Source organism: Oncorhynchus mykiss, chromosome 15 (genome assembly GCF_057628025.1).
Source record: "Oncorhynchus mykiss isolate SJ-2025 chromosome 15, ASM5762802v1, whole genome shotgun sequence".
NCBI lineage: Eukaryota > Metazoa > Chordata > Actinopteri > Salmoniformes > Salmonidae > Oncorhynchus > Oncorhynchus mykiss.
The window spans coordinates 44,821,650-44,847,475 of record NC_143036.1 but is presented as its reverse complement, the minus strand read 5'-3'; the positions used below and the strand labels follow the sequence as shown (position 1 = coordinate 44,847,475).

At 41.8% G+C, this 25,826-nt stretch overlaps 1 protein-coding gene across 4 annotated transcripts in view; it reads left to right on the top strand.

Annotated features, from left to right (window-relative positions):
• The first annotated feature begins 431 nt into the window (after positions 1–431).
• Positions 432–25,826, top strand: part of LOC110490075 (AP-2 complex subunit mu) — a 44,172-nt gene continuing 18,777 nt past the window's right edge. For 2 of the 4 annotated variants that reach the window (XM_090200145.1, XM_090200144.1), the window contains exons 1-5: positions 432–576; positions 10,906–11,017; positions 18,049–18,131; positions 20,616–20,793; positions 20,885–20,972. In XM_090200145.1, the coding sequence (XP_090056271.1) occupies positions 20,770–20,793; positions 20,885–20,972 (112 nt within the window). In that variant the 5' untranslated portion in view covers positions 432–576; positions 10,906–11,017; positions 18,049–18,131; positions 20,616–20,769. The remainder of the gene's footprint in view (positions 577–10,905; positions 11,018–18,048; positions 18,132–20,615; positions 20,794–20,884; positions 20,973–25,826) is intronic. The other 2 variants (XM_021563220.3, XM_021563218.3) reach the window with 1 other exon arrangement.

The following is a 25,826-nucleotide window of genomic DNA, read 5'->3' as shown; positions in this document are numbered from 1 at the left end:
AACTATTATAATTTTAACAACCAGGAAATGGCGGACCGATTTCTGAATATTGCATCTTTAACTATGACCAGTAGGCTTCATAATATAGCACATAGTATAGTGGGCAGAATTATGATGAGAAGCAGAGGTTACAATTATGACAAATTGGTAGTATGGTAGTTAGAAAAAAACGTAATATTCTGGTCAAAAAAAATACGTTAAGAAAACATCATTTTTCAACCAGGTTTTTCCCACTGGGCCTGATTTAGTTTGATATAATACACAATTAAAAAAAAAATAGTGTGGTTTATTCCACCAAACTAAATGTATATACTAGTCTTTATAATTCTTGACAGCAAAATACGACCGTTTTAATATATAAATCCAGCAGCGCTAGCTAGTAGTGGGTGTTCTCACTTCCTTATATCCGCGTCAGAGTCAGCTGACAGAGAGGCTCTTTGAAACGGTCGACATCTTGAATTGGAATAAGAAAGTGAAATAATACAAAACCTTGATCTTAACCATACTGTTTAAAAAGTATTGCTTTCAGGACACGTAGCAAAGTCTTGTGATCTAAACGGGCCTGTGCATCTTCAGGTGAGTTCGAGGGAGACCGCTGGGAACAGTAGCAATGCAGTACAATTTGACCGAGACGAGAGCGAACGAGTCGTGACAACCTTGCAGTACCTTGATAGCTAGCTAACAGACATATTTCGCATGCTAGCAAGTTGATTAGAAAAGGCCATTTGAAACCAAGAACAGTGTTGTGTTCAGTGATTTGGAAAAAGGGACATGGTTATAGAAATACACAATAGGACAGAATACCTTAACGGTGATAGGTACAAAAATTGATAGCTAGTTTTCGGTGATAAGCTAACGTTAGCAAATTTTCCGGTCAGGCAGACGTCTAGCTGTAGTAACGTTGGCTTGCTAATTTCAAAACCTCTTACGTCAGCTGACATTAGCAAGCTAGGTACATTGGTTTGCTCCATCCCCATCGGAATCGACGTAACAACGATATTATAACTCGTATTTCATGTGTCAGCGCCCTTTGGCACTAATGATGTTCACAGGCCATTGCAATGTCAAGTTGTCAAAATGGACACAAAACTAAATGCCTTGAAAGTAGTTACTATGGTTGACGTTAACTGCTAGGCTATTCTAGAACGCTGAAGACATGTTGATGCATGGAAATTAGTAGACCTTTACTTACGAGGTCTTTGCCAACAATGCAGACTTAAAAATGAAGAAAATTTGCAAATTATAACCGAACAAAAATATTAATGGAACAATTTCACTGAGTTACAGTTCATATAAGGAAATCAGTCAATTGAAATAAACTCATTAGGCCCTAATCAATTGATTTCTCATATCTGGAAATACAGATTTAAAAAAAGGAGAGGCGTGGATCAGAAAACCAGTCAGTATCTGGTGTGACCAGTGGCGATTTTAGCATGTAAAATCTTGGTGGGGCAAACTCAAAAAAATGTTTTAGATGCATGCCAGCAAAGACACAACGCAACACTAAACTATACATTCATTGCACTATAACAGCGACAAGCGGTGCCCACAAACTGTTAGGGCCTACATAAAGCTGTCCCAACAGCAGAGCTTTCTTTTCAGCACCATGGAGTTCATCCTTACCACCGCTACACCTGGCTGTCAGCGGAGCCTTATCTGGCAATGCAACAATTCATTCAGCTTTGTTTACTGCCTTAAAAAAAACAGCTTATATGGCTGACTTTCTTAAACAAATGTGGTTTCTACTGACAATTGAGATATACAAACTATGGCATGAGAGAACGATGAGCAGATAATAGGCATTCTGTAATTTCGATTAAGACATTAATGAGCGAGCTAAGACGGACGTAGTCAATATAACTATGTGTTCAGCACTTTTGAAATGTACAGCGACAGAATGCAGAACATGGGCTGCTCTTACAGTATTTTCCCTGTACACCAAGTCAGAACCTCAGGATAAATAAATGGGGCATATAAGCGAACAATGAAACCTCTTACAATATTAGATGCTGACAGTTCTCAAAAACAGGTTATAGGCTACATGTGCAGCACCACCGAGTCAGAACAGTAACGTTAGGTGAAATTAAGAGGTGAAAATATACCAAATTGTTAGGGTGAGGCACATAGGCTACTAACAGCTTACTACACAACATACACTTAGTATTACTTTCTTAGCCACATTATACATATCTCCCTGGCATATTACATGATTTATGCAGCAGCATACAATACATTTTTGGACTCCCCTTGGCTTGTGATGTGCTCACTTAAACATGAAGGTAGCCCGTGGGTCCTTTGTGGGCACATTTTGTCATCAAACTTTGTCATCAAAGTCTGGCCTTAACTGGATTTTTGGTGGGTACTTAGAAAAAAACACAGCCACCCCATTGAATAACAGGCTAGTGGTTGCTTTGCAATGCTGATTCCTTCCAAACGACTCATTGTTGAATTTGCGATTTCCAACTTGTTGTGTAATCTTTATCTCCAATGGCCGATGAGCACCGATACATTTTATCTATAATTTCTCTTCATTAATTATCTTCATATGACAAGGATAAAAAAGGATTTGCCAGTAGATTGTCGACTTGATTCATGATGATGACTGCTAGCTAAGGCTTTGAAAGATAATGTTGATTTGATCAGTCCAATCAAAACTACTGTACATATAATGTGATTTGACGTAATTTTATCTGTGGCCAATGACCTTGAGTCTTCTTGGAAGGGCACTTGTAATATAACTTTATGGCAGGACCCAAAGGGCTGAAATTTTGGATGTCTACCCTTACTAAGGACATAAACTTGGCGATGATGTAGTGTCCCCATGAGTGACAGAACACTGAGCCCATTACGGCGCAATGCTCCTATTTTCTGCTGACTCGCCACACCACCACAGAAAGCAAGGCTGAAACACCTGCATTTTGTAGCTGCCTTACTCAAGAAAACAAAAAAAGAGACCGTGTGCATGCGGCTTTATTAACTAAATTATATATATATTTACTAGACGTCGACCGATTATGATTTTTCAACGCCAATACCGATTTATTGGAGGACAAAAAAAGCAGATACCGATTAATCGGACGATTTTAAAAATGTATTTGTAATAATGACAATTACAACAATACTGAATGAACACTTTTTTAAACTTAATATAATACATCAATAAAATCAATTTAGCCTCAAATAAATAATGAAACATGTTCAATTTGGTTTAAATAAAGCAAAAACAAAGTGTTGGAGAAGAAAGTAAAGTGCAATATGTGCCATGTAAGAAAGCTAACGTTTCAGTTCCTTGCTCAGAACATGAGAACATATGAAAGGTGGTGGTTCCTTTTAACATGAGTCTTCAATATTCCCAGGTAATAAGTTTTAGGTTGTAGTTATTATAGGAATTATAGGACTATTTCCCTCTATACCATTTGTATTTCATTAACCTTTGACTATTGGATGTTCTTATAGGCACTTTAGTATTGCCAGTGTAACGGTATAGCTTCCGTCCCTCTCCTCGCTCCTCCCTGGGCTCGAACCAGCAACCCTACGACAACAGCCACCATCGAAGCAGCATTGCCCATGCAGAGCAAGGGGAACAACTACTAGAAGGCTCAGAGCGAGTGACATTTGAAACGCTATTAGTGCACTAACTAGCTAGCCATTTCACTTCTGTTACATCAGCCTCATCTCGGGAGTTGATAGGCTTGAAGTCATAAACAGCGCAATGCTTGACGCACAACGAAGAGCTGCTTGCAAAACGCACGAAAGGGCTGTTTGATTGAATGTTTACGCGTCTGCTTCTGCCTACCACCGTAACAGGCAGTCTCCTTGTGGAGTGCAACGAGAGAGGGGCAGGTCGTTATTGCGTTGGACTAGTTAACTGTAAGGTTGCAAGATTGGATCCCCCGAGCTGACAAGGTGAAAATCTGTCGTTCTGCCCCTGAACGAGGCAGTTAACCCACCGTTCCTAGGCCGTCATTGAAAATAAGAATGTGTTCTTAACTGACTTGCCTAGTTATATATAAAAAAAATTAATTGGCGCCCAGAAATACAAGAGAGCAGTCACGTGTGTTTTTGAGGCAAAAGTCCCGGGTTTGAGCCTCTGTACGAGCTGAATCGAGCGGAACAGGTACTCTAAGCAAGCAGTGTTTTTTACATAATGTCACACACATACGTATGTACCAGCTCTGTACACAAGCTTGACTGTGTCTGGCTGGCCACATGACAACTGTTTCACTATTACTGTTGCCCTTTTATAGGGAGCAGAGGCGGACAGCCCACCCTGGTTGTCATCTTATTAAGGTCTTTGCAGACTGTACGTAGGATTCAGTCTTTTACAATTATCACGTCACACTGTGCGATGTTACCAAGTATGCATCTTTAGAAATAGTTTTTACATAGAGACTTTGTCTGAACTCAAAATCAAATATGCTTTCCCAAAATAACACGATAGAAAGTTTTGTTTAGAGTAATAAAATCCCATCAGGCAGCAAAATTTCAGATGTGTCATGTAAACAAGATTTATTCAGGAAATCGTTCTTGCACAGCACGTAGGCTAAGCAGTTAAACCAAACTTACAGTGGGGCAAAAAAGTGTTTAGTCAGCCACCAATTGTGCAAGTTCTCCCACTTAAAATGAGAGAGGTCTGTAATTTTCATCATAGTTACACTTCAACTATGACAGACAAAATGATAAAAAAATCCAGAAAATCACATTGTAGGATTTTTAATGAATTTATTTGCAAATTATGGTGGAAAATAAATATTTGGTCACCTACAAACAAGCAAGATTTCTGGCTCTCACAGACCTGTAACTTCTTCTTTAAGAGGCTCCTCTGTCCTCCACTCGTTACCTGTATTAATGGCACCTGTTTGAACTTGTTATAAGTATAAAAGACACCTGTCCACAACCTCAAACAGTCACACTCCAAACTCCACTATGGCCAAGACCAAAGAGCTGTCAAAGGACACCAGAAACAAAATTGTAGACCTGCACCAGTCTGGGAAGACTGAATCTGCAATAGGTAAGCAGCTTGGTTTGAAGAAATCAACTGGGAGCAATTATTAGGAAATGGAAGACATACAAGACCACTAATAATGTCCCTCGATCTGGGGCTCCACGCAAGATCTCGCCCGTGGGGTCAAAATGATCACAAGAACGGTGAGCAAAAATCCCAGAACCACACGGGGGGACCTAGTGAATGACCTACAGAGAGCTGGGACCAAAGTAACAAAGCCTACCATCAATAACACACTATGCCGCCAGGGACTCAAATCCTGCAGTGCCAGACGTGTTCCCCTGCTTAAGCCAGTACATGTCCAGGCCCGTCTGAAGTTTGCTAGAGAGCATTTGGATGATCCAGAAGAAGATTGGAGAATGTCATATGGTCAGATGAAACCAAAATATAACTTTTTGGTAAAAACTCACCTCGTCGTGTTTGGAGGACAAAGAATGCTGAGTTGCATCCAAAGAACACCATACATACTGTGAAGCATGTGGGGTGGAAACATCATGCTTTGGGGCTGTTTTTCTGCAAGGGGACCAGGATGACTGATCCGTGTAAAGGAATGAATGAATGGGGCCATGTATCGTGAGATTTTGAGTGAAAACATCCTTCCATCAGCAAGGGCATTGAAGATGAAACGTGGCTGGGTCTTTCAGCATGACAATGATCCCAAACACACTGCCCGGGCAACGAATGAGTGGCTTCGTAAGAAGCATTTTAAGGTCCTGGAGTGGCCTAGCCAGTCTCCAGATCTCAACCCCATAGAAAATCTTTGGAGGGAGTTGGAAGTCCGTGTTGCCCAGCAACAGCCCCAAAACATCACTGCTCTAGAGGAGATCTGCATGGAGGAATGGGCCAAAATACCAGCAACAGTGTGTGAAGACTTACAGAAAACGTTTGACCTCTAACATTGCCAACAAAGGGTATATAACAAAGAATTGAGATAAGCTTTTGTTATTGACCAAATACTTATTTTCCACCATAATTTGCAAATAAATTAATTAAAAATCCTACAATGTGATTTTCTGGATTTTCTTTCTTCTCATTTTGTCTGTCATAGTTTAAGTGTACCTATGATGAAAATTACAGGCCTCTCATCTTTTAAATGCGAGAACTTGCACAATTGGTGGCTGACTAAATACTTTGTTGCCCTACTGTATATTAATCTGACTATTCAACACACACTCTGTGCAGGCCATTTTCCTATTTGTCATTCACCAGGATCGGCTTAACACAATAAAGGCAAAACAAATCTGATACTGGTAGGCCTACGACCGTATGTATCGGTACTTAATCGGCAGACCTAGACCCGGTCACACTGAACGAGCCAAGATGTCCGACAATCGTTTACATCCTAAGAATTTGCCTACTACGTGGAAGTTGTCTAGGACATCAAAATCGTGACATTAGACGGCTAAAATCGTACAGTCTGCAAAGGCCTTTAGACAGCTCTCTGCTCTAAAGCCCATAGACGTTTTGTCTGTTTATATAAGGATCTGTTGAAAGGTGTCTTGATCTTGCCATTTTGTCAGGCTAATCACCAATGCACTGTCTGTCAGGCCTAGATGAGTCATCCAATCAAGCATTATTTTCTGCTTCCTATGCTTTGACCTTGAAGTGAGAGAGACCTAAGGCCAGATCTTGTAGAACACACACACACACAGTTACACACACTAAATCTTCCGGCGCCGACAGAGATGGCCACCTCGCTTCGCTTTCCTAGGAAACTGCAGTTTATTTCTTACATTGGTACCCCAGGTCATCTTAGGTTTCATTACATACAGTCGAGAAGAACTACTGAATATAAGAGCAGCGTCAACTCACCATCAGTACGACCAAGAATAGGTGTTCTGCCTTTCACCCAGGACAACGGAATGGATCCCAGCCGGCGACCCAAAAAAACGACTTCGTAAAAGGGGGAAACGAAGCGGTCTTCTGGTCAGACTCCGGAGACGGGCACATCGTGCACCACTCCCTAGCATTCTTCTCGCCAATGTCCAGTCTCTTGACAACAAGGTTGATGAAATCCGAGCAAGGGTAGCATTCCAGAGGGACATCAGAGACTGTAACGTTCTTTGCTTCACGGAAACATGGCTCACTGGAGAGACGCTATCGGAGTCGGTGCAGCAAGCTGGTTTCTCCACGCATCACGCCGACAGAAACAAACATCTTTCTGGTAAGAAGAGGGGCGGAGGCGTTTGCTTCATGGTTAACGAGATGTGCTGTGGCCACAACAACATACAGGAACTCAAATCCTTCTGTTCACCTGATTTAGAATTCCTCACAATCAAATGTCGACCGCATTATCTACCAAGGGAATTCTCTTCGATTATAATCACAGCCGTATATATATTCCCCCCCAAGCAGACACATCGATGGCTCTGAGCTAACTTTATTTGACTCTTTGCAAACTGGAATCCATATATCCTGAGGCTGCATTCATTGTAGCTGCGGATTTTAACAAGGCTAATCTGAAAACAAGACTCCCTAAATTGTATCAGCATATCGATTGCGCAACCAGGGCTGGAAAAACCTTGGATCACTGCTATTCTAACTTCCGCGACGCATATAAGGCCCTGCCCCGCTCTCCTTTCGGAAAAGCTGACCACGACTCCATTTTGTTGATCCCTGCCTACAGACAGAAACTAAAACAAGAAGCTCCCGCGCTGAGGTCTGTTCAACGCTGGTCCGACCAATCTGATTCCACACTCCAAGACTGCTTCCATCACGTGGACTGGGATATGTTTCGTATTGCATCAAACAACAACATTGACGAATACGCTGATTCGGTGAGCGAGTTCATTAGAACGTGCGTGGAAGATGTCGTTCCCATAGCAACGATTAAAACATTCCCAAACCAGAAACCGTGGATTGATGGCAGCATTCGCGTGAAACTGAAAGCGCGAACCACTGCTTTTAATCAGGGCAAGGTGACCGGAAACATGACCGAATACAAACAGTGTAGCTATTCCCTCCGCAAGGCTATCAAACAAGCTAAGCGTCAGTACAGAGACAAAGTAGAATCTCAATTCAACGGCTCAGACACAAGAGGTATGTGGCAGGGTCTACAGTCAATCACGGATTACAAAAAGAAAACCAGCCCAGTCACGGACCAGGATGTCTTGCTCCCAGGCAGACTAAATAACTTTTTTGCCCGCTTTGAGGACAATACAGTGCCACTGACACGGCCTGCAACGAAAACATGCGGTCTCTCCTTCACTGCAGCCGAGGTGAGTAAGACATTTAAACGTGTTAACCCTCGCAAGGCTGCAGGCCCAGACGGCATCCCCAGCCGCGCCCTCAGAGCATGCGCAGACCAGCTGGCCGGTGTGTTTACGGACATATTCAATCAATCCCTATACCAGTCTGCTGTTCCCACATGCTTCAAGAGGGCCACCATTGTTCCTGTTCCCAAGAAAGCTAAGGTAACTGAGCTAAACGACTACCGCCCCGTAGCACTCACTTCCGTCATCATGAAGTGCTTTGAGAGACTAGTCAAGGACCATATCACCTCCACCCTACCTGACACCCTAGACCCACTCCAATTTGCTTACCGCCCAAATAGGTCCACAGACGATGCAATCTCAACCACACTGCACACTGCCCTAACCCATCTGGACAAGAGGAATACCTATGTGAGAATGCTGTTCATCGACTACAGCTCTGCATTTAACACCATAGTGCCCTCCAAGCTCGTCATCAAGCTCGAGACCCTGGGTCTCGACCCCGCCCTGTGCAACTGGGTACTGGACTTCCTGACGGGCCGCCCCCAGGTGGTGAGGGTAGGCAACAACATTTCCACCCCGCTGATCCTCAACACTGGGGCCCCACAAGGGTGCGTTCTGAGCCCTCTCCTGTACTCCCTGTTCACCCACGACTGTGTGGCCACGCACGCCTCCAACTCAATCATCAAGTTTGCGGACGATACAACAGTGGTAGGCTTGATTACCAACAATGACGAGACGGCCTACAGGGAGGAGGTGAGGGCCCTCGGAGTGTGGTGTCAGGAAAATAACCTCACACTCAACGTCAACAAAACTAAGGAGATGATTGTGGACTTCAGGAAACAGCAGAGGGAACACCCCCCTATCCACATTGATGGAACAGTAGTGGAGAGGGTAGTAAGGTTTAATTTCCTCGGCATACACATCACAGACAAACTGAATTGGTCCACCCACACAGACAGCATCGTGAAGAAGGCGCAGCAGCGCCTCTTCAACCTCAGGCGGCAGAAATTCGGCTTGTCACCAAAAGCACTCACAAACTTCTACAGATGCACAATCGAGAGCATCCTGTCGGGCTGTATCACCGCCTGGTACGGCAACTGCTCCGCCCACAACCGTAAGGCTCTCCAGAGGGTAGTGAGGTCTGCACAACGCATCACCGGGGGCAAACTACCTGCCCTCCAGGACACCTACACCACCCGATATCACAGGAAGGCCATAAAGATCATCAAGGACAACAACCACCCGAGCCACTGCCTGTTCACCCCGCTATCATCCAGAAGGCGAGGTCAGTACAGGTGCATCAAAGCTGGGACCGAGAGACTGAAAAACAGCTTCTATCTCAAGGCCATCAGACTGTTAAACAGCCACCACTAACATTGAGTGGCTGCTGCCAACACACTGACTCAACTCCAGCCACTTTAATAATGGGAATTGATGGGAAATGATGTCAAATATATCACTAGCCACTTTAAACAATGCTACCTAATATAATGTTTACATACCCTACATTATTCATCTCATATGTATATGTATATACTGTACTCTATATCATCTACATGTAATACATGTATCACTAGCCACTTTAACTATGCCACTTTGTTTACATACTCATCTCATGTATATACTGCACTCAATACCATCTACTGTATCTTGCCTATGCCGCTCTGTACCATCACTCACTCATATATCTTTATGTACATATTCTTTATCCCCTTACACTTGTGTGTATAAGGTAGTAGTTTTGGAATTGTTAGCTAGATTACTTGTTGGTTATTACTGCATTGTCGGAACTAGAAGTACAAGCATTTCGCTACACTCGCATTAACATCTGCTAACCATGTGTATGTGACAAATAAAATTTGATTTGATTTTGATTAGGCTATTACTCTGACTTGCATATCTCAACCCTATCAGTCTGGCTTTATGATGTTTGAATAGATATTTGTCAAATTAGTTCTCTGGACCCTTGCAAGCTTTTGGATGTGTCCTGCTGAATATACTGAGGGGCAGAGAGGCGAACAGGGGTGGAGTGGGTCCTTCAATCTGAGCAGAGTTCAGCTCAATCATGACATGAATTGGAAATGTGCTTCCTATGGCAACTGAAGGTCAAATGAAATGGCAGATGTTTTTAATTCGTTAACAAATTTGCCTACAAGACATCGCTCCTCTAAGTAGTGTTCATTAGGGCGCATAATGGAAAATGTTTTAAACTATTTGCACCAAAACATGTATCGATTATTGGCTTTTTAGGTAGGTCCCTCCCTGTTTGTATGCTTTCTTCATTTTGGGACCTAATGAACACCACCCTGATTCCCCTCCTTGTTTTCTGTGTGTTAACTATAGTCATGTCTTTCCAGGAGCAGTAATCTGGTATAGGCCTATTTTATTGGTCTCCCTGAGGAGTGGGAAGGAAGAGGATTAGTTTATCGAGGGCTTTTCCTGTTATGTATCATGCACTTTCTTAAACTATTCCTCCTTTCCTGCCTAGTAGAATCTAGATGAATGTAGTAGCTCTCTGTGCCTCTTTAGTCAGATATGTGATTTTATTTCTGAATTCCTTCTGACTCAAGATGTTTCCTAAAGAAGCCTTTTCCCCCTCTGATTTTTATATTGTTGTGCTGACTGCTGATCACTTCCCTACTCTCTCTCTCTCTCTCTCTCTCTCTCTCTCTCTCCCCCATGCAGTCATCCTCATGGCCTGTTATGACTGAGAGGCTGCCATCATGATTGGAGGATTGTTCATCTACAACCACAAGGGGGAGGTGCTGATCTCCCGCGTTTACCGCGATGACATAGGGTAAGTACACAGAGTAGTGGAGCACGGTATACTGAAACTTCAGTACTTTTCTATTTAAAAAAAATTTAAAAACGGTTCGGTACTAACATCGTCTGTCAAATGTGTCTCACATGATTGAGAGAATTAAGTCTATTTAAAAAACAATTAACACTTATTTTACCAGGTAAGTTGACTGAGAACACATTCTCATATACAGCAACAACCTGGGGGGATGAATGGGCCAATTGTAAACTGGGGATGATTAAGTGGCCATGATGGTATGAAGGCCAGATTGGGAATTCAACCCCGGTGTCCTGGCTAACACCCCTACTCTTACGATAAGTGCCATGGGATCTTTAGTGACCACAGAGAGTCAGAACACCCGTTTAACGTCCCATCCGAAAAGACGGCACCCTACACAGGGAAATGTCCCCAATCACTGCCCTGGGGCGTTGGGATATTTCTTTAGACCATAGGAATGGGTGCCTCCTACTGGCCCTCCAACACCACTTCCAGCAACGTCTGGTTTCCCATCCCCTTTACAGCGTGAGGGCAAAGTGCCTGCTCCTCTTAGTCATCCATTGCTAGGTTGTGTGGGCTGCATTGTTAGCTCCCCACCCATGCTGCACAAACACTTGAATAATGGAAGATGTAGAAAAGTTGAAACTGTTAATTACTGTTTGCAAAACAATGTTCATACAGGCTAGAACACTTTTACAATGCGAGACTATACTGGTAGCTTCCTGCTAAATTGTAGGCTTACTTTCCTGGCTAGCTTACAGCTGAATTCACTAACCTAGTACATTGTTTGTGATAACGCAAGATATACTGATTTCAAAGCTAATTGTCACCAAAAACATTGTTAATCAACTTTTTCAAAAACTCATTCACTTCGTCTCCCTCACCCCCCATGGTTTCCACTAGATTCTATAGCCACATTCTGCTTTGTGAAGGACGTCATTACTTTCTTAGAGACAACGTAAACTTTTATAAAAGAAGAGCTTGCTGCTTCTATGCAAATGTTGATCAGTACAATAAAATAATGTTCTCCTAGCAGTTGCCAATCAAATAAGTCCTAAATGGAAGGAAGGGATTGTTTGTCGTCTGTAGCCCCACGAAATCGGCTCAAACAAGCTCAATAACTCAATGCATGCATACATTCCTATTGAATAATATGCATTTACCTGTATTATGAATAGACCTAGGCAACATCTTGATTTACCCAGTTTATCAGTAGATACATCAAATAAATGACCATTATGTTATTTAGTAGTTAGATTGGTAAAATTGGTAATGTATGATAGTAATATAAAGAAATAGTAAGAGAAGCTTAGGCCTAGCCCCAGAAAGATAGAGATATGCTGACAGCATGCTACGACACCGACAGGCATTTCTTTACCCTTGTCAGATAGGCTACTGCGTCTGCTTTACAGATATATGCGTACAGACGGAGGCAAATTCGTTCATTTTCTTTCCAAATATTTTTTTTTAAAGATAAGCATTATATTGTTAGATTATAGCAGTAACTCTGGTAGGCCTGAACGGGTCTTCCTCACCTCAAGTTCAACTGTCAGAGTCAGTGGGCCCCGGCACTCCAACTTTCTTCATATTATAGGCCTGCAGTAGGGCTATAGCCTAATTATAGCCACACCAGACAAATCCGTCACAAAAGTTTCAAACTTTATTAGGGTAATATCAAAAGTAAGTCAAGTCCATTGTTTATAGGGACAATACAAGCAGACTATTATATTGCAGCAAACACAACATTACATATGGAACTCAATTTGGCAAAAAATAATGTCTCAACGGAATGGTTTAAAACAGGTTATACACTGAGTACAAAACATTAGGAACACCTTCCTAATATTGCATTCCACCCGCTTTTGCCCTCAGAACAGCTTCAATTCGTCAGGGCATGGACCCTACAAGGTGTTGAAAGCGTTCTACAGGGATGCTGGCCCATGTTAACTACAATGCTTTCCACAGTTGTGTCAAGTTGGCTGGATGTCCTTTGAGTGGTGGACCATTCTTGATACACACGGGAAACTGTTGAGCAGTTCTTGACACACTCAAACCGGTGCACCTGGCACCTACAGTGGTTCCTCCTTTAAAAGCTGTGAGCTTACACCGCGGGACTTAGAGGTACCCAGCGTCACGGCTTCATTGCTCCAGACCACCACAAGGGGGAGTTAGAGCACTTATTATGCATTTGGGTCCCAAGGTTTTCATATGACCAATCATATCGAGTGGTTCCAATGACGAATTTGACGTTATGCCACCCGTCGCTGGTGACTTTTCTTCAGCAAAGATGACTGACAAAACATTACAGTGGAAGCAAATGTAAGTAATTATAACGTCATAACAAGTCAAGCAAAACATGTACAATTGAGAGGAATATGTTAGGTAACTTCTTGGTGACAGGGGGCAGTATTTTCACATCTGGATGAAAAGCATGCCCAAATTCAACTGCCTGCTACTCATCCCCAGAAGATAAGATATGCATATTATTAGTAGATTTGGATAGAAAACACTCTGAAGTTTCCAAAACCGTTTGAATCATGTCTGTGAGAAAACAGAACTTATTTAGCAGGCAAAACCCCGAGGGACAAACCATTCCGATTTTGGGGGGGGGTCACTCTCTTTTCAATGAGGTTTCATTGGGAATCCAGATTTCTAAGGGACCTTCTTGCAGTTCCTACCGCTTCCACTGGATGTCACCAGTCTTTAGAAATTGGTTGAGGTTTTTCCTTTGTGTAGTGAAGAAGTAGCCCTGTTCAAAACGAGGGTCACTTCAAGTGTACTGTTAGATAGAGGCGTCAGTTTGTTTTCCTTCTGTATTGAACACAGATCATCCCGTCTTTAAATTTTATGGATTATTTCCGTAAAAAAATACCTAAAGTTGTATTACAAAGGTAGTTTGAAATGTTTTGGTAATGTTTACAGGTAACCTTTGAGATATTTTGTAGTCACATTGCTCAAGTTGGAACCAGTGTTTTTCTGGAACAAATGCGCCAAATAAATGGACATTTTGGATATATATCGACTGAATTAATCGAACAAAGGGACCATTTGTGATGTTTATGGGACATATTGGAGTGCCAACAAAAGAAGCTCGTCAAAGGTAAGGCATGATTTATATTTTTATTTCTGTGTTTTGTGTCGCGCCTGCAGGGTTGAAATATGTTTTCTCGCTTTGTTTACGGAGGTGCCTCCCTCAGATAATAGCATTGTTTGCTTTCGCTGAAAAGCCTTTTTGAAATCTGACATGTTGGCTGGATTCACAACAAGTGTAGCTTTAATTTGGTATCTTACATGTGTGATTTCATGAAAGTTAGATTTTTATAGTAATTTATTTGAATTTGGCGCTCTGCATTTTCACTGGCTTTTGGCCAGGTGGGACGCATATCCCAGAGAGGTTTTTAATGTAGAGACAAACGTTTGTGCATATTATTTTGTTACAAAGTTAATTTACGAAAATCGCTACATTAGCAAGCTAGCTAGTGTTAGGAGATGCAGCTGAAGTAACATGCAGTTGAAGTCAGAAGTTTACATACACCTTAGCCAAATACATTTAAGCTAAGTTTTTCACAGTTCCTGACATCTAATCCTAGTAAAAACTCCCTGTCTTAGGTCAGTTAGGCTCACCACTTTATTTTAAGAACGTGAAATGTCAGAATAATAGTAGAGTGATTTATTTCAGCCTTTTATTTATTTCATCACATTCCCAGTGGGTCAGAAGTTTACATACACTCAATTAGTATTTGGTAGCATTGCCTTTAAATTGTTTAACTTGGGTCAAATGTTTCAGGTAGCCTTCCACAAGCTTCCCACAATAAGTTGGGTGAATTTTGGCCCATTCCTCCTGACAGAGCTGATGTAGCTGAGTCAGGTTTGTTTTAAACCATTCCGTTGCTCTCTCACACTTTTTCAGTTCTGCCCAAACATTGTCTATAGGATTGAGGTCAGGGCTTTGTGATGGCCCCTCAAATACCTTGACATTGTTGTCCTTAAGCCATTTTGCCACGACTTTGGAAGTATGCTTGGGGTCATTGTCCATTTGGAAGACCCATTTGCAACCAAGAGGCTGCGAATTTTTGCAGCTTTTTGTTAAAAATCGCGCAACATTTCAACATCCTGCTACTCATCCCAGGAATATAGTATATGCATATGATTAGTATGTGTGGATAGAAAACACTCTGAAGTTTATAAAACTGGTTAAATCATGTCTGTGACTATAACAGAACGCGTTTAGCAGGAAAAATCCCAAGGAAAACTGTTCACAAAAAAACCCCCAAAAATATCCCTCCGCCAGTCTCTGTATTGTCTATGGCAAGGGAAAATAGATATGTTTACAATGCCTACAGCTTCCACACGATGTCGCCAGTACTGTCAATTGATTTTAAATTAATCCTTGGTAAAATGAGGAATAGGCACTTCCTGTCGTCGAGCACACCACAGGAAGTTATGAGAGAGAATGTGGACCATGATTTCAAAACGTGCTGCTATTGAATACAGATCGCTCCGTGATCAATTTGATCGATTATTAACTTTTACTAATACCTAAAGTTGGATTAAAAAAGTAGTTTGAAGTGTTTTGTCAAAGTTTTTATAGGTAACTTTTTAAATTAAAAAAAATGACGGTGCGTTTTGGAACGGTGCTTTTTCATGGATCAGACGGGCTTCATAAATGGACATTTTGGGTATATATGGACGGATTTAATCGGAAAAAAGACCCAATTGTGATGTTTATGGGACATATAGGAGTGCCAACAAAGAAGCTTGTCAAAGGTAATGAATGTTTTATATTTTATTTCTGCGTTTTGTGTAGCGCCGGCTACGGTAATTATTTTGTTCAGGTCCCCTTTGGTTATTTCGGGGGTTGCATGCTATCAGATAATAGCTTCTCATGCTTTTGCCGAAAAGCATTTAAAAATCTGACATGTTGGCTAGATTCACAACGAGTGTAGCTTTAATTGATTACCCTGCATGTGTGTTTTAATGAAAGTTTGAGTTGTATCGAGTACTATTAGTTGTCACTCGGAAATTTCCGCTGATGTCCGCTGATGTTGATCCCTGTACAGGGACAGCAGCCGTAATTGTGATGGCCCCTCCTATACCTTGACTTTGTTGTCCTTAAGCCATTTTGCCACGACTTTGGGGTCATGCTTGGGGTCATTGTCCATTTGCTTCAATATATGTTGTGTGAGATGTTGCTTCAATATATCAACATCATTTTCCTAACTCATGATGCCAGCAAAGCACCCCCACAACATGATGCTGCCATCCCCATGCTTCACGGTTGGGATGGTGTTCTTCGGCTTGCAAGATTCCCCCTATTCATCCAAACACAACGATGGTCACTATGGCCAAACAGTTCTATTTTTGTTTCATCAGACCAGAGGACATTTCTCCAAAAAGTATGATCTTTGTCCCCATGTGCAGTTGCAAACCGTAGTCTGGCTTTTTTATGGCGGTTTTGTAGCAGTGGTTTCTTCCTTGCTGAGCGGCCTTTCAGGTTATGTCGATATAGGACTCATTTTACTGTGGATATACAGTGGGGCAAAAAAGTATTTAGTCAGCCACCAATTGTGCAAGTTCTCCCACATAAAAAGATGAGAGATGCCTGTAATTTTCATCATAGGTACACTTCACCTATGACAGACACAAAATCACATTGTAGGATTTTTAATGAATTTATTTGCAAATTATGGTGGAAAATAAATATTTGGTCACCTACAAACAAGCTGATTTCTGTCTCTCACAGACCTGTAACTTCTTCTTTAAGAAACTCCTCTGTCCTCTACTCGTTACCTGTATTAATGGCACCTGTTTGAACTTGTTATCAGTATAAAAGACACCTGTCCACAACCTCAAAAAGTCACACTCCAAACTCCACTATGGCCAAGACCAAAGAGCTGTCAAAGGACACCAGAAACAAAATTGTAGACCTGCACCAGGCTGGGAAGACTGAATCTGCAATAGGTAATCAGCTTGGTTTGAAGAAATCACTGTGGGAGCAATTATTAGGAAATGGAAGACATACAAGACCATTGATAATCTCCCTCGATCTGGGGCTCCACGCAAGATCTCACCCCGTGGGGTCTACGGGAACTATGGGAATAAATATCACTGATTTACAGAAATATTGGAACAAAGTTGTCTAATGAAGGCAAACAATTTAGAATCCTCCAATACTGTAGCCTACTCCTGATCGTCACGTTGTACAGCGCCATATTTTCCATTCCATCCTAGCAGAAACCCCGAGGGTTTCGTTTTTCATTTTTCTCAGAATAGAAACACCATGGTATTTATCAATTTCTTAAAGCCAAATTTCTTAAAATCAATCCCTTATACTATGTAATTACAAGAAAGGTTTTAAATTCTCTGGTAATGCCAATATGGAAGACTATCAAATGCTTCTCAAATATGCCCTCTGGTGGTCAAACTAGCAATAACTTGCAATAATAGAAGAAATGTCTGAGAATTAAATAACCTGCTACAGAATGCTGCTGCAGCAGCACGCAAGGTGTGCTGCAGTATGACACAACTTTTAAGGAGCAACCACTGGACTACCATACTCTGGTCAAAGGTACTTAAATATTTACTTGCCCATTCACCCTCTGGATGGCACACACACAATCCATGTCTCGAGGCTTAAAAATCCTTTAACATGTTTTCTCCCCTTCATCTACACCAGTGGTCACCAACCTTTTTTGTCAATCACTTTTTGAGTCCTCCGTTGACACTGACTAAAAGGGGACACCGCCTTCTAGCTGATGGCAACTCGAGTCGCACCGCATTATTTCTGCGTCATGCACAAATTCATGTTGTTACTCCTATGACCAGAGAAAGTTAAATATTCCTTAATATAAAAAAGGCCCAAGCTGCTAATAACAACAAGGGAAGCCTATAGATACACTTTCCTACTCATTCATTGTAAAATGGGCACACGTTGCCTACCCGGCGTCAGGACAGCTGAATCAGGTGCACCAACCGCATGAGACTAATTTTAAAAAATTGTAATGCTAGGTTTATCGTTGGTTTTTTTACAGAAATGTTTGGCCATCGACTGAATGCTTTGGAGATCGACCGGTTGGTGACCACTGATCTACACTGATTGAAGTGGATTTAACAGGTGACATCAATACAGCTTTCACCCGGATTCACCTTTTCATTCTCAAGGAAAGAGCAGGTGTTCCTAATGCTTTGTACACTCAGTGTATTGCAGCAATTACCAACAAATGCTAGTGCCAACCGTACCCAAAAAATGACAGCAGTCGGTTAATGTTATTTATTTACAACTGACTTTCATATAACTAGGAGCAAACAATTATAATAAGGAGCAAACAATTAAAAAGACAGATCTCACTTAATTTTGCCAACAAAAATGTCTCAACAGAATGAAACACAACAAGTGCATATTTAAAGAGCTGGAGAGCTCTTGTTTTACCTCAATGAAAAAGGCCAGGGCTTTTCTCTCTCCCTCTCTCTCTCTCTCGCAGCAGGCGCATGCACGTAAGACAGCGCATAAGGAGTGAGATAATGGTGCTTAATTAAGCATGACATCGGGATGCCTGCTACAATTTTATTTCATAGCTTTTCTTTGTTTTGCCGGTGTTAGGTTCTAAATATCAGAGTAAGAACTCGACGGACATTATGAAAGCTTTAACCAAGTTTATCCATCCCAAAGGATCGAACAGCTGAACAGACAAAGACATATTCACACAAGCACTGATATTTAATCATTTCTCCTATGCTGAGTCTCCTGCACATCTGAACAGCCAATGGATCTCTGTTGCTAGACAGAACCTTAGTGATATCTGTTCTTCCTCACTTCATCTGACCTCTGCCCAAATGGCTCACTCCTCCAACTCATGGCTGTCATGGTGACTGGTACCAGACTTTCTCTTCTCCCAGAGGATCCCTCCCATATGATCCCTGATGGCGAACAATAACATATGCTGACATCATGTAAACGTTATACATTACCCTTTCTCCCTCAGTGACATGAATAAGTATATTTAAATTCTCAGAACCCAACACCGGCTAATGGAAACACTGGTGTGCTTGCACCCGCCTTTCGTGTATGTCTCCCTAACCCTCTGCCCTGATTCCCATTTGTAATTATCCATCTCCTTTCCCTCTTCTGTTCCTCCTCATCTTTTCTGTTTCTGTCCACCCTTTTTGCTGATACCATTTCTCTCCATGTCCATCGTCTTGTCCATTGGCTACCGTAGGAATAGGTAAGATGATATGCTTGCTTGGCAACTGATCATCTCCTGACTGCAAGTGTCTTGCCGGGCCTGCCAGCTGCAGTGACAACCCCCTATTAAAGCCGGGTTTCTTTTTCTCCAGATGTAGGCCACTCCAGGACATTGACATGCTTCTTACGGAGCCACTCCTTAGTTGCCCTGGCTGTGTGTTTCGGATCGTTGTCATGCTGGAAGACCCAGCCACGACCCATCTTCAATGCTTTTACTGAGGGAAGGAGGTTGTTGGCCAAGCTCTCGCGATACATGGCCCCATCCATCCTTCCCTCAATACGGTGCAGTTGTCCTGTCCCCTTTGCAGAAAAGCATCCCCAAAGAATGATGTTTCCACCTCAATGCTTCACAGTTGGGATGGTGTTCTTGCGGTTGTACTCATCCTTCTTCTTCCTCCAAACACGGCGAGTGGAGTTTAGATCAAAAAGCTATATTTTTGTCTCATCAGACCACATGACCATCTCCCATTCCTCCTCTGGATCATCCAGATGGTCATTGGCAAACTTCAGACGGTCCTGGACATGCGCTGGCTTGAGCAGGGGGACATTGCGTGCGCTGCAGGATTTTAATCCATGACGGCGTAGTGTGTTACTAATGGCTTTCTTTGAGACTGTGGTCCCAGCTCTCTTCAGGTCATTGACCAGGTCCTGCCGTGTAGTTCTGGGCTGATCCCTCACCTTCCTCATGATCATTGATGCCCCACGAGGTGAGATCTTGCATGGAACCCCAGACCGAGGGTGATTGACCGTCATCTTGAACTTCTTCCATTTTCTAATAATTGCGCCAACCGTTGTTGCCTTCTCACCAAGCTGCTTGCCTATTGTCCTGTAGCCCATCCCAGCCTTGTGCAGGTCTACAATTTTAGTCCTGATGTCCTTACACAGCTCTCTGGTCTTGGCCATTGTGGAGAGGTTGGAGTCTGTTTGATTGAGTGTGTGGACAGGTAACGAGTTCAAACAGGTGCAGTTAATACAGGTAATGAGTGGAGAAAAGGAGGGCTTCTTAAAGAAAATCTAACAGGTCTGTGAGCTGGAATTCTTACTGGTTGGTAGGTGATCAAATACTTATGTCATGCAATTTATTTACTTAAAAATCATACAATGTGATTTTCTGGATTTTTGATTTAGATTCCGTCTCACAGTTGAAGTGTACCTATGATAAAAATTACAGAGCTTTACATGCTTTGTAAGCAGGAAAACCTGCAAAATCGTCAGTTTATCAAATACTTGTTCTCCCCACTGTAAATGTCTCTAACACCTTTGTTCCTCTTCCGTGTGTGTGCTTGCTGCTCAAGGTCTAGCTTTTTAATGTCTCTAACAACCCCCTCCCTTTCTTTTCTGTATTTGTGTATCCAGGCGCAACGCAGTGGATGCGTTCCGCGTGAACGTGATCCATGCACGGCAGCAGGTGCGCTCGCCGGTCACCAACATTGCCCGCACCAGTTTCTTCCACGTCAAGCGCTCCAACATCTGGCTGGCGGCGGTCACCAAGCAGAATGTCAACGCCGCCATGGTGTTCGAGTTCCTCTACAAGGTATATTTATTCGTGTTGTATGTATTGGCTGGCGCAATAGAATGTTCTTCCTTGGGGATTAATAAATAACTGTATTTTATCTCATCTTAAGATGTGCGACGTCATGACAGCCTACTTCGGCAAGATCAGCGAGGAGAACATCAAGAACAACTTTGTGCTGATCTACGAGCTGCTGGACGGTAAAGGAAGCCTTTTCTTTTGCCACTCTTTTAGGATATCGTCTGGAAAGAGTTGTCTTGAAAGAGCAGAGCTGATGTGTCAATCATCTAGTGTGTGTGTGTGTGTGTGTGTGTGTGTGTGTGTTAGGGATGGGCATTTGAATTGATTGCCGTATTTAAATAATATTTCAAAAAATGTGGATATCCCGATAATTGAAATGCATGTTTTAAATATGATATATATACAGTGGGGCAAAAAAGTATTTAGTCAGCCACCAATTGTGCAAGTTCTCCCACTTAAGAAGATGAGAGGCGCCTGTAATTTTCATCATAGGTACACTTAAACTATGACAGACAAAATTAGGAAAAAAATTCCAGAAAATCACATTGTAGGATTTTTTTAATGAATTTATTTGCAAATTGTGGTGGAAAATAAGTATTTGGTCAATAACAAAAGTTTATCTCAATACTTTGTTATATACCCTTTGTTGGCAATGACAGAGGTCAAACGTTTTCTGTAAGTCTTCACAAGGTTTTCACATACTGTTGCTGGTATTTTGGCCCATTCCTCCATGCAGATCTCCTCTAGAGCAGTGATGTTTTGGGGCTGTTGCTGGGCAACACGGACTTTCAACTCCCTCCAAAGATTTTTTTATGGGGTTGAGATCTGGAGACTGGCTAGGCCACTCCAGGACCTTGAAATGCTTCTTACGAAGCCACTCCTTCGTTGCCCGGGCGGTGTGTTTGGGATCATTGTCATGCTGAAAGACCCAGCCACGTTTCATCTTCAATGCCCTTGCTGATGGAAGGAGGTTTTCACTCAAAATCTCACGATACATGGCCCCATTCATTCTTTCCTTTACACGGATCAGTCATCCTGGTCCCCTTGCAGAAAAACAGCCCCAAAGCATGATGTTTCCACCCCCATGCTTCACAGTAGGTATGGTGTTCTTTGGATGCAACTCAGCATTCTTTGTCCTCCAAACACGACGAGTTGAGTTTTTACCAAAAAGTTATATTTTGGTTTCATCTGACCATATGACATTCTCCCAATCTTCTTCTGGATCATCCAAATGCTCTCTAGCAAACTTCAGATGGGCCTGGACATGTACTGGCTTAAGCAGGGGGACACGTCGGGCACTGCAGGATTTGAGTCCCTGGCGGCGTAGTGTGTTAGTGATGGTAGGCTTTGTTACTTTGGTCCCAGCTCTCTGCAGGTCATTCACTAGGTCCCCCCGTGTGGTTCTGGGATTTTTGCTCACCTTTCTTGTGATCATTTTGACCCCACGGGGTGAGATCTTGCGTGGAGCCCCAGATCGAGGGAGATTATAAGTGGTCTTGTATGTCTTCCATTTCCTAATAACTGCTTCCACAGTTGATTTCTTCAAACCAAGCTGCTTACCTATTGCAGATTCAGTCTTCTCAGCCTGGTGCAGGTCTACAATTTTGTTTCTGGTGTCCTTTGACAGCTCTTTGGTCTTGGCCATAATGGAGTTTGGAGTGTGACTTTTTGAGGTTGTGGACAGGTGTCTTTTATACTGATAACAAGTTCAGACAGGTGCCATTAATACAGGTAACGAGTGGAGGACAGAGGAGCCTCTTAAAGAAGAAATTACAGGTCTCTGAGAGCCAGAAATCTTGCTTGTTTGTAGGTGACCAAATACTTTTTTTCCACCATAATTTGCAAATAAATTCATAAAAAATCCTACAATGTGATTTTCTGGATTTTTTTCCCTCATTTAGTCTGTCATAGTTGAAGTGTACCTATGATGAAAATTACAGGCCTCTCTCATCTTTTTAAGTGGGAGAAGTTGCACAATTGATGGCTGACTAAATACTTTTTTGCCCCACTGTATTTTCTTACTTCAATGGGGGCGCTACTCAGGAAAGAGCCGGTGCACTCTGCTTGTTGTTTTTAGCAGAAGGGTGGGGGAGGGGTGGGATAGGGCCAGGGGCCAGTGTGTGAGATGGAGGACACATATTGCAGCGATAGGTTATCAATCATCTCATCTGTTATTGTCTTGTCTTGACAGCATCAAATCGATGTAAAGAAAAGCTAGCTAGCAAGGCTAATTGAGGCTATTTTGCTGCGCTCTTCGTCCTTGTCTACAAAAACAGCCTTACCTGTTGGTTGATCATTGTAGCCTGCTCCTTCTCATTTAGCTAACTTCATTCCATAATTGTAATTTCATTTTGAATTGATTTAGAAATCTACCACTTTACTTGCGACACATGGAGCCTCTGAATGTAGTGCTGCTTTGATTGCCCGACCAATAGCAAGTTACAAAGTGTGTAGGCTACCGGTATGTCTTTTTTATAGGGTGCACTCATAAAAAGTGTCATAAAAATCATTTTCACTAACATTTCGATTGTCATGGTCTATCCTTATATATGTAGCAATTAGGGCTGCCCCCGACATAAAAAAGTGATGTTCTTTCGATCAATCAATTGGTCGACATTTTTAATCGTGTATTTTTCCATATATTGAAACATCCTATGCGTTTTAATCAAATCGACTATATTCACTGAGCTTGCCTTGTGCTTTAAGCACACACTTAGATTAAATTATTAAGACACATAAATTACTAGTGGGAGTCGACCAGCAATTGATTTGATTGAGCTGGGCCAGGCTCAGACTTTATGATGTTAAAAGAAAAGTAACTGCTCGAGACAGAGTGACCTCCTTGAACATCCGTTGTCAATTTATCCAATCAGTTATTGTTTTCTTGCGCAAACCGTGAGCAACACCTGTCAAACTCAGACAGACATTTCTCAAAACACGGGGATGTCGAGTCGCATGAGACTAATATTATCAGAGGACATTGGCGTTCACTAACAAACATTAGGTTATTCTGGCTGGAATTGTTACTCTCCTGACATGTAAAAATGACTGACATGGCAGTTTCGGATGGAACAAAAATTACAGTTGAGGTGTTTTGTGCTTGTGCACATAATTACATTACCCGACCTCTCCCATTTAAAACGAATCCTGTCCAAGTAGGGCATAATTGAGCCTGACCTATAGCCAGAGCCGGTCTTTGCCGTTCTGCCGCCATAGGCAAGAACAAAAAATGCCGCCTCCCGCAATACTAAAATAGTCCCAGTAAGCAAAATTACATTGAAAAGAAATACGTAAATACGTTTTGTCCAGACGGTGAAGTTAGATTAAATTTTTTTTTCTGAAAGAAAGATCAAACCGTGTTTTCTGTATGTTTAAAATATATATTTTACAGGACGCTGAAAAACACGTTTTTTCCCGGACGTTGATATCAGGTTAATTTTTGGTTCCTTTTTGGTTATACGAGGCTGCTATACTAAGGTCTACTAATGATAATGACATGGTTGTTATACAAGGCTGCTATACTAAGGTCTACTAATGATAATGACATGGTTGTTATACAAGGCTGCTATACTAAGGTCTACTAATGATAATGACATGGTTGTTATACAAGGCTGCTATACTAAGGTCTACTAATGATAATGACATGGTTGTTATACAAGGCTGCTATACTAAGGTCTACTAATGATAATGACATGGTTGTTATACAAGGCTGCTATACTAAGGTCTACTAATGATAATGACATGGTTGTTATACAAGGCTGCTATACTAAGGTCTACTAATGATAATGACATTACCTACAGCTCCATGGTTGTTATTCAAGGCTGCTATACTAAGGTCTACTAATGATAATGACATGGTTGTTATACAAGGCTGCTATACTAAGGTCTACTAATGATAATGACATTACCTACAGCTCCATGGTTGTTATTCAAGGCTGCTATACTAAGGTATACTAATGATAATGACATGGTTGTTATACAAGGCTGCTATACTAAGGTCTACTAATGACAATGACATTACCTATAGCTCCATGGTTGTTATACAAGGCTGCTATACTAAGGTCTACTAATAATAATGACATTACCTACAGCTCCATGGTTGTTATACAAGGCTGCTATACTAAGGTCTACTAATGATAGTGACATGGTTGTTATACAAGGCTGCTATACTAAGGTCTACTAATGATAATGACATTACCTACAGCTCCATGGTTAGTATAGCAGCCTTGTATAACAACCATGGAGCTGTAGGTAATGTCATTATCATTAGTAGACCTTAGTATAGCAGCCTTGTATAACAACCATGGAGCTATAGGTAATGTCATTGTCATTAGTAGACCTTAGTATAGCAGCCTTGTATAACAAGGTCTACTAATGATAATGACATTACCTACAGCTCCATGGTTGTTATACAAGGCTGCTATACTAAGGTCTACTAATGATAATGACATGGTGGTTATACAAGGCTGCTATACTAAGGTCTATTAATGATAATGACATTACCTACAGCGACCACTATCCAACGAGGGAGACAGCGCATTTGTTATAATCTAATTTTTATTAGTGTCGCACCATTGTTCTTATGTAATATAACCATATAGAATTTCAGTAGCAGGTCTTAGACTGGTGGACTGTGTCATCCTCATGACCTCCACAATGGGTCAGTCCACTCAGCGCGAATCAGACTGGTGTCTTGTACACCATTATTTATTTTTTTGCTACTGCTCGACTAAAGAAATCTCGCTCGACCAACAGCCTATCGAGCAAACAATCGACTAGTCGGCTAAATGGGGTAAGCCCTTGTAGCAATATCACATAGATCATTTCATTTTGGACAGTCTTTTCATTGAAAAAATTGGCTTTTTTCCCCAAAAAAGTAATCGAATACTAAAATCCGTTCAGATATTAGAATAGTTTAATAACTGTGCCCATCCCTAGTGTGTGTGCTCTCATTTGCAGCATGTTATTTCCCCAATCGTTTTACAACAACCTAATAAACTTTACAGGAATTCCACACAATCGTCATGCCACAT